At 35.4% G+C, this 9894-nt stretch overlaps 1 protein-coding gene across 1 annotated transcript; it reads right to left on the bottom strand.

Annotated features, from left to right (window-relative positions):
- Positions 1–8207: 8207 nt before the first annotated feature.
- On the bottom strand, positions 8208–9641 carry LOC110095820 (cyanidin 3-O-rutinoside 5-O-glucosyltransferase). The gene has a single exon (XM_020821521.2). It carries the CDS (start codon positions 9639–9641, stop codon positions 8208–8210), a length of 1434 nt encoding a protein of 477 aa, XP_020677180.1.
- Positions 9642–9894: the final 253 nt, after the last annotated feature.

Below are 9894 nucleotides of genomic sequence, written 5' to 3'. Positions count from 1 at the left end.
TGGTGAGACATGCAATGCTTTATGGAACAAATTGTTCACCATCAAAGGAAAAGCATAAAATTTAGTTAGGTGTTATAGAGATGAGGATACCCAAGTGGATGAGTTACTTTACACTTGGTGAAAGAATGTGAAACGAGTTTATATGTGAAAGGTTAGAGTACTTCCAGTGGTAGATAAGATTAGATGGATTCACCTTAGATGGCCTGGCCATATAAAATGTCGGCCTTTTGATGACCATATTAGGAGAGTATATATATGTATTTTGTTTGACCTATGTTAAGAAAGGTATGTGTACACCAAAAAAGACTTGTTTAAAAAGTATTAGAAATGACTTATTTTATTAAATTTAAATGAGAATTTCACTCTTAATAGTATACAATTGAGAAAAATGATTCATGTGGTTGACCCCTTGTAGTAATATATATGTTTTTGAGGTTGTTATTATTATAGGCTGGTTTTGCTTAAAATTAATGGGCATGCTTGTTGCAAGTAAGATTTTTAACTAAGGTATAACTTATTAATTTTAATAAATATGGATTTAATAAATTTTATGAGGGTTAAATTCTTAAAATAATTTGCTAGGATAGCCCTAAATTTAATTAAATTAAGGTAAACTACTTGACTATTTAGAATTCAAAGCTTTTATGAGGATTGTGAGATCTTCTTGTATCTATTTAAATTATATTAATTCTAATTAGATAAACTAAAATATAATTAGCTTAAAATAACACCTTAATTAATTATTAATCAGTAATTTATTAAGCTAATTAAACCCAATAGCTTCAATTTAATCACTTTAAAAAAATTACTAATTTTCTAAAATTAATAACTTTATAATTATCTAATATGAATTATTAAAGCATATTGAAGTTTTATTAAATTCTTAAAATAATTTGCTACGCCTATTTGGATTTCCCTTCCTAATCTCCATTTACATTTCTTTAATCCTCGAATTTTGCATGTGCTTAGTTCAATTTTTAGATAGGCCACTTCAGATCGATCAATCCACCACTTTTAAGTCCCATCCTGCTATGACTAGGGTTTTAGTTGAGATTTATATCATTAAAAAATCATGCAAAAGAAATCTGTTTTGGTTCTTAATCGTTTGGTTATTTACAAAAAGTTGAGTTTAAAAATTTTCCATATTTTTGTACTCACTATAAAGTCCATGGCCATGTCATGAGTGATTCCTTCATCTTGCATCCTGGTTTAAAAAAACCTTCACCTCCATCTGTTGTGGATGTTGGTTCTACCCCGTGAGAATAAGTGCATGTTGTTAATGATAATGTTTTGATTGTTTGGATCTAGTGGAGATAATATCCAATGAGGAGAAGGGCAAAGAATTTTTTTTTGGATTTGGTGCAACCTCATAATATGGAAGAGGCGATGGGTTAAAAAGATTAATCTAATTTGGACGTGCCAAATCATGAAAATGATGGTAATATTGGTAAGCATTCGAATAATCTTGTTCTTTATGTTTCGGTTAATTATATGATACAAAATTTTGACAATTATAATCCTTAAGCTCCAATAAATCTTTCAATTCTTAATGTTAATAAGGAAATTAAAAATGAAGGTGGATTGTTGGAGTCTGGGGCTTTGATAAATGATGATTGTAAAGAAGGGGAGATTCTTCCTAAATCAAATATAGGGCATAATGCTATGGACCATAAAAGTGTTTGTGTTAATGTTGTGTCTTCTTCTTCTTCCCATAAGGATAGTGACTCTAAATTAAATAATAATGATGGTTTTTCTAAGATGGGTAAAAGGACAGGTAAAAATATTGAAGTTCCATTATCCTCTACTCCTCGTTCTACTAGAGCTCAAACTTCTTTAAAAGATGTTAATGGCTAAGGCTCTTATATGGAATGTGAGAGGTGATGGAGGGATGGATTCCGAAGTTAAAGTGAGGAACTTATGCAGAGTGCATAATATTCATATGCTGGTGTTAATTGAGCCTTTTATTTCACTTGATAAGTTAGATAATACTGCTTCTCGTTTGGGTTTTTCTATGAATTTTGCTAATTGCTCTAAAAAAATGGATTATGTGGAATTCTTTTGTGACTTTAATATTTTTTTTTAAATTTTTTTGCATGTCCTCCATTTTCAATTTATTTTCTTTAACATCAAGTGTAATGCCTTTTTAGTGTATGCTGCTTGCTCTAGGTTGCGTCGCATACCTCTTTGGGAGAAATTATTGGATTTCTATCTTATTTCTAATGCTCCTTCGCTTGTTGGTGGTGATTTTAATACTATATCTAATGCTTCTGAGAGAATTGGGGGCAACCCTCCCAATCAAAATGCTATGGAGGATTTTAATTCAATGATTTTTATTGTAACTTGCATGACATTAATTTTTATTGTGGTGCTTTACTTGGAATAGAGCCACTATATGGCAGAAACTTGATTGGATCCTTTTAATTCCAACTGGATTTCTGATTTTTCAATGACTCATGTGGAACATTTAAGTATAACCAATTCTAATCATTGTTCTTTTTACTACAGGAAAATCAACCAATACCAGTGGATTTTTCGACAAAATAGGGTGAACTTTAAGAAATAATGAGGTTTTTAGGCAGATTTTTTTAAGCCTGTATATACTGCATAGGAAATTAAAATCAACAGTTTATTTCCAACATCATTTATTTAATTTTGGTAGTTTTTTGATGGTCATAGACATTGGAAATTAAAAAAAAAATTGTTGAAGTAATGAAGTCGCTTGGCTGCCTTCCTTCTCGGGCTGCCTCCCGTACTGCCCACTGCCCTCCCATGCTACCTGGATCAGCTACCAATAGTTGCCTGACCGCCTACTCGCCTGCCGTGAGATCAAACTAAGTCTAAAAAAAAAACTTCAAAGACTCAACTATTTTGCTGGGAGGGCAAATATGTTAAAATTATCACCCTTTTTATTTAAAATATAATTATTAAAATAATTATAAAAGCCATCAAAATCAAAAATGTCAGAAGTGTCGAAAAAATCTACCATAAATATAGTCGAAGAAAATTCATCATAATACGTTAGAAAACTGCCAAAAAACTGCTAAAAAATAGTCCACCGGAAAGTCGTTGGAAAAATTCATCGATAACTGACAATTTTCCTATATTGTTTGAGTATTAAGGCAGGTAGTTCCTTTGTTCCTTCTTCTTTTAGATTTTAAAATATTTGGATTTTAGATTAGGATTTTATGCATATGGTTCATATTAATTGGAATGCTCCTATTTGTTCTGATAATAACATTAAGGGTATGTTCAGATTATGGTCTAAGTTGAGTAGGCTTAAGTAGAAACTGAGATGGTGAAATAAGTGTTTTTTTCAAAAATATTTTACCAATTTCAAAGAGGCTAAAAATAAAGTTATTGAGATGGATAAGATTTAATTGAATGGCCCTAATAATAATAATCTTATTATCCTCAATAAAGATAAAGTGAGGTTCATTTTTAATTACAGGAACAGGATGAAACTTTTTGGAGGCAGAAAGCTGCCTCCAAGCTTATCCTTGAAGGTGATAGGAACACCAAGTTTTTTCACGCTATGAATAATAATAAAAGTGTTATGAATCATATTCAAAAAATTGCTAATACTCATAGGAGTTTTTATTAGTCTAATCATTTAATTTATAATTATGGTATCAGCACTTTAAGAATATTTTTAATAACAATGTGACTACTTTCCCTATACCTTATCCCTTAATTATTTCTCATATTATTAGTGAGATTGAGCACCAATTACTTAGTCAATCTCCTTTCGAGATTGAGATTTGGAATGCTATTAAAGATATGAATGGTGACTCTGCTGTTGGTCCTGATGGTTTTACCACTAAATTTTTTTTAGAATGCTTGGGAGGATGTTAATTAAGCTGCATGTGTTGGAGGCTGTGCAAGATTTCTTTGATGAGAATCCTTGTTCTAAGTTTTTTTCTTCTGCTAACACTGTTTTAATTCCTAAAAAGAATGCTTTTAATCATTGGAATGATTTTAGACCGATCAGCCTGTGTTCTTTTCTTAATAAGTTAAACTCTAAAATCATTATGGGGAGATTGGTGGATATCCTTTCTAGAATTCTTTTGTCACACAAATCGATTTTGTGAAAGGGCGTGGTATCTTTGACGATGTTATTCTAGCTCAAGAAATTATGCATGATATTAATACTAAAGTGAAGGGGACAATATTATTTTAAAACTTGATATCATCAAAGCTTATGATAATCTTAATTAGAAGATTTTATATGATGTTTTGTCTTTATTTGGTTTTAGTTTTTCTTTCATTGTTCTTATCAATAATATCATTGAAAAATATTATTTATCTGTTATCATTAATGGGAGGAATCATGATTTTTTTAAATCCGCTCAAGGCCTCAAACAAGGTGGTCATATCTCTCATGCTCTTTTTATTATACCTGTTGAATATTTATCTAGGGTCTTGGACAATCTTTATAAAAGGTATACTAAAAGCCTTTATCGTATTGTTGGAGGCATCTTTATAACTCTCTCAATTTTGCTGATGATTTTGTTATATTCTTGAATGGATCTCTTAATAAAATTAAGATTCTTCTTATATTTCATTCTAATTTCCAAAATATCAGTGGTTTGTCTATTAACAAAGATAAGAGTGGTTTTATTGTTTCCAATTCTATTAATCATTTTAGAATTAATGCTATTCTAAGGATATGTGGTTTTAATTCCAAATATAAGCCTATTAAATATTTGGAGACCCCTCAATTTAAAGGCAGGAAAAGGTTTCACTTATTTGTAGATATTTATACCACTATTCAAATGAAGATTTATGCTTGGTCATCTAATTTCCTTTTATTTGGTGGTAGGCTTGTTTTTATTAGAAGTGTGTTGAACTCGCTTCCAATTTTTAACAAGTTCTTTTGGGGTTCTAAAAATAATAGTTCTTGCAAATTTTGGGCTTCGTGGAAAACTATTTGTGGTGTCTTTGATGAAGGGGGATTGGGTTTAAAAAATATGGTGGATTTAGCACATGCTTTCTCTCATAAGTTGTGGTTTTCTTTCAGATCTAATAACAGCTTGTGTGCTAATTTTATAATACATAAAGATTGCAATAATCTTCACCCTTTTTTTGCAGGTATAAGGGCACATATTCTTTGGTGTGGAAAATACTTTGCCACATCAAATGAAAGGATGAATAATATATTCAATGGGGCATCGACCAAAGGGAGGTGTCCTTTTGGCAAGATAATCAGATTGGTCCTTACTCTATAGATAGATTTCTTAATACTCACACTCTTAATAATATTAAGGTTAATAGTTTTATTGAGAATGGTAACTGGAATGTTAACAAATTATTAGATGTTATTCCTTCTACTTTAGTTGATAATATCATGATGATACCTTTACAAATTCATTGCAAGGACCAGATCTTGTTCAATTTAGCTTCCTCGAGTAAGTTTTTTTTTTTTTTTTTTTTAAGAGTGTGTGAAATTATTTTAGAGTTACTCTATGATAAATCTCAGGTTTTTTTTGCCTATTTGGAACAAGATCATTCCTCTATCTTATTTCATTCTTGTTTGGAGGTGTCTCCATGATTTATTACCTATTAATAAAAAAAAAAGGTTTAATTTGCCTTCGAAATGTCAATGTTATTCTAATATTGAAACTATCAATCATGTGTTTGTTAATGGGGGTATTGCCCAAAAAGTTTGGAGTTATTTTTTAAATTTGGCTAACAAGGGTGAGTTCAATAGCAATAATAATATGGTGTACGTCTATTTTACAGTGTTGGCTTAATCATTCTAAATATCATATTTCCAACTTAATGTCTATCCTTATTATGTGGTTCCTTTGGATGGCTAGAAATGATTCCAAGCATAAAGACATTAAAATGGAGTTTACTTGCATCATTTCCAAAGTGGAAGATAAAATTTTACAATTATATTTTATGAAGCTCATTATGGAAAAGAATTTATATAATTGTAATGCTTTAGCCTTAGACTTGGGTATCTCCAATTCTACTTGGGATAGGGCCATGTGTGATAGAATTTTGATGTGGATTAAGCCTTTACCTCCTTTTTTGCAAAATGAACACTGATGGCTTTCTTAATTCTTGTTCGGATGGTGTTGGTGGGATTATTTATAATGAGTTGGATAAAGTGATTTTTGCCTTTGCTAGTCCTTTAAATTACTATAATGCTATTACCGCTGAGCTTATGGCATTATCTTATGGGCTTAATACATGACATAGATTTGTAATGTGAATGTTCGGGTGGAGGTGGATGCTTTGATTTTAATTCACATCCTTATTGACGTGGTTATTGGTAGTCCTCAGAATTTTTATCTTAGTAGAAAGGTTAAACAGTCCTTTTGAAATATGAATTATTATGTTTCTCATATTCATCTGGAAACTAATGCTTGTGCGGATTGGTTGGCTAAATTTGGGTGTCAACTTGATGCCTTTCAGGATTTCAATGATAGGAACCTGCCTCGCCTGCTCAAAGGTTTGGTTGATTTGAACAAGTCTCGACTGCCTTATATTCAGATTGCTTGAAGGTTTTTGTGTCTTGGCCATGTTGTTTTTCCTTGGCGTTGTTGACTTACCGAGGGGGTTATATCTAGTTGTTTTTGTGTCATTCACTTAAAGTTGTTGGTTATTCAATTTGGTTTCTTCAATCTGGGATGCCTCTTGTTCGTTCCTTATAGTAGTGTGTTATCTCAGTTTTTAACTAAGGTGGTTTATGTTATCCCCTTCTTGGTTCAATGTTGCTTGGTTTGCCACGGCATGGATGTTTTGTTGGTCCTCTTATGTGTTATTATAAATATATTCAATTATTTGCATGGATTTATTTGGTTTTCTTGGCTAGTCTGGGGCAAGGTCCAAGAAGTTATTGCCCGTTTCATTTTTGGTTTGCTGGGCCGTGTTGGTTATTTATCTGTTTGGGGGACAATGTTGTTGCAGGTTCTGCTGTATGTGTTATTAGGTGGTTATCTTGCTTTGCTGGACACACTTTGATCTTTTTAGCTTGTTCCATGTTGTTCGAAATTTAAATTTAACCATCCTTGGCTTTCCTTGGGGAGTTCTGCCTAATTATAAGGATTTATGTATTCAGTTGCAATATCCTAGTTATAATTTTTAGTTTTTTTGGGACCTTGTTTATCTGCATTGTGCGAGTATGATTGTGATTGAGAATGGTAGGCCTCTATGACTATAGGAAAAACACGCATTATTGGTAGACAAACTCCGCCGAAAAATGCTCAAAATTCATCAAAAATTAGTATTTCTCAGAGATTTTCGTCAAATTTTTTTTCGGTAGTAAAATGCGAGTCGGAAAAAGTCACCAGCTCAAAAATAATCTGATGAAAATATTTTTGATAGAAAAAACATCAGAAATTTGTCCGGGTGATATAATCCGCCAGAGAAATTAAAAAATGAAAAAAAAAATATTGAGAAACACGCAACCACCCCCCCCCCAATTAATAATAAACTTTTTTAAATTTTTAAATTGATTTAATATAAAATAATTATTAATGAATATTTTAAAATTATGTTGGAAATCTGTCGAAAATTCCGTCGGAAAATTCGGCGAAAAATCTGTCGGAAATTCCACCAAAAAATCCATCAGTAATACGCCGAAAAATCCACCGAAAATATTCTTCATGAAATTCACTAGAAAAATCGACAAAAATTCTGACAAATTTTTTTCAGTCAGAAATCAGCATTTTTCCTGCAAGTGTATGCCAACAAGTTGTTTTTCTCCGGATCATTCCTGTGAACGAAACAACCGGTTGGTATGGTTATTTTCATTCAAGATGGGATGTGTTTTACTTCTTTAGTACTTTTAAGTTTTGTGTTTTCTGTAATTATGGTGCTGTTATTTTGTTTTATCAGTTTCTTTGCAACTCGTTTTGGTAGATTTGTGGAGGCTTTGCTCTTTCTTCTATAGGGTCCTCTTTTAGGTGAAAGACTAAGAAGAATGGTTTACTCTATTTATTTTCCTTTTAGGTGCTAGCTTCTAGCTGCCTTAAATTCTTATTAGGTTGCTATGTATTTTTGTGTAGTACGGATCTCCAGCTCATAGGCTATTTTTTGACGTTTTTGTAGCTTATTCGAGCAGTAGAGAGTTGGAGGTCATCTTAATGATGTTATATTATTTAAATATAAATGTGTAAGCCCATGGAAGGGTTTTAACAAAAATAAAAAGGGAAAAAAAGATAAAGCTATCCCAATTATTGTCATATAGAACTTATCCCTCAAAGGCCATTGACAAATGCCTTGAGGTTCCTAGACGATGATCCGTCCTCTGCAAGCGCCGCCCTTGCCTTCTCCTTCCACTCCTCAGCCTTCTTTCTTATCTCCCTTGCCCTGTCATTCTCCCCCATCACCACATCCAAACCACGTCTCAGCTCCACCGCATCCACGATCCCATCATCACCTGCCTCTGCCCTCACCGCGATCCCCCACACTGCCTCTGCCAACCTTGCATTTGTTGCCTGCTCGATCCACTGCGGCAGCATCACCATCGGCATGCCGCTCAAAACCGCCTCAGAAGTAGAATTCCACCCCCCATGCGACACGAAGCACCCCACCGCCTTGTGATCCAGCACTCTCACTTGTGAACACCACTCCACCACCTTTCCCTTCCCTTCTTTCAAAATCCTTTCCACCCCAACCTCTTCTGGTCTGCTATCCTTCCTCAACACCCACAAATACGGTCGTCCGCTCTCCTTCAGCCCCAGATCCAGCTCCTCGATTTGTCGTCCCGTCAGTCGTGTCAAGCTGCCAAAAGCCACGTACACCACTGACCTTTCCTCTTGTGCGTCCAACCACTCGATATAATCGCCCGAGTCCTCCTCGAATAGGTCTCTGCTACCTTCCGTTGCATACACGAATCTCTTGTCCACTACTGGCCCAATTGTGATTAATTCAAGCTCAGTGGTCTCATCTATCACCGAAGCTTCCAGTTGATAGAACGTGTTCACCAAAACTTTAGGCTTCTCATACTTTGCGAGTTCTATGAATATCTCATTGTAGGCGGAGAGGTAGGGATTTGGCACGGATATGGAAGAGGGTAGGTCCTTCATTCGTAGAGGTGGTAGCCCAGGTAGCTCAATGGAGTAAGATGAGTCTTTCTCTTCGGCTGTGACATAAGAGAAGCATTGGTGGCCTTTGAAGTAGTGGTAGTGGATGGCGAACACTGAGGCGGGTTGGATCCAATAGTGGACAGTAGGGATGCCAAGATCGCGCACAACGTCGGTGGCCCAAGTGACTAAGATGGTGTGCAACAAGCAAGTCACTGGGCGGCCCCTCACGGCGAGGTTGTGCACCATGGCGGCAAGTGTGCGAGAGCCATGCGACTTGAGACTTTCAAGGAAGAGGCCGCCGTCGACGGCGTCGAGGTGAATCCCATCATCAAAGCCGTCAGAGTACGGCGCGTAGGCGACAACTCCAGAGCCGTCGAGATTGAGAGGTGCCTCCTCCGCTGCATCATCCGGCTCGCCGGCGGCTGCGAGGGATCCGGGAAATAGCCGGCGGTGGGAGGAGAGAGGAGTGGCGAGGGTAACACGAGCTACAGCTATTCCGGCGAGGCGGCGAGCAAGGTGACGAGCGGGATTGATCTGACCTTGGGCGGCGATAGTCACCATTAGAAAATGATGTCCTTGGCCATGATGGCGGTAGTCAGCCATGACCGAAGTTTCTGAGTAACAGTCGATCGCCACCGAGGGATAATCAGGCACTGAGGGTGGGGGATAAGGATATGATAGCTGCGCTGCCCTTATAAAATGATCACAGCTGCGATCCACCTCCACTCGCTGTGACGTTTGCACTGACGATAAAGATTTGGAGATTGAAGAAAATCTGTTCTGATGCTCACCTAATATTTTCTCGGACAGAAAATTGCTGGCTAGGGTTTTTTTCGCCCCTGCCGACCTTCGTTCC

Source organism: Dendrobium catenatum, unplaced genomic scaffold (assembly GCF_001605985.2).
Source record: "Dendrobium catenatum unplaced genomic scaffold, ASM160598v2 fragScaff_scaffold_1497, whole genome shotgun sequence".
In the NCBI taxonomy this organism is placed as follows: domain Eukaryota; kingdom Viridiplantae; phylum Streptophyta; class Magnoliopsida; order Asparagales; family Orchidaceae; genus Dendrobium; species Dendrobium catenatum.
Note: the sequence above shows the minus strand (reverse complement) of the source record. Positions and strands in the feature narration are given on the sequence as shown.

Excerpts from the sequence above, each read along its gene's own strand:
- LOC110095820 (XM_020821521.2), bottom strand. The coding sequence starts at position 9,641 with ATGGCTGACTACCGCCATCATGGCCAAGGACATCATTTTCTAATGGTG.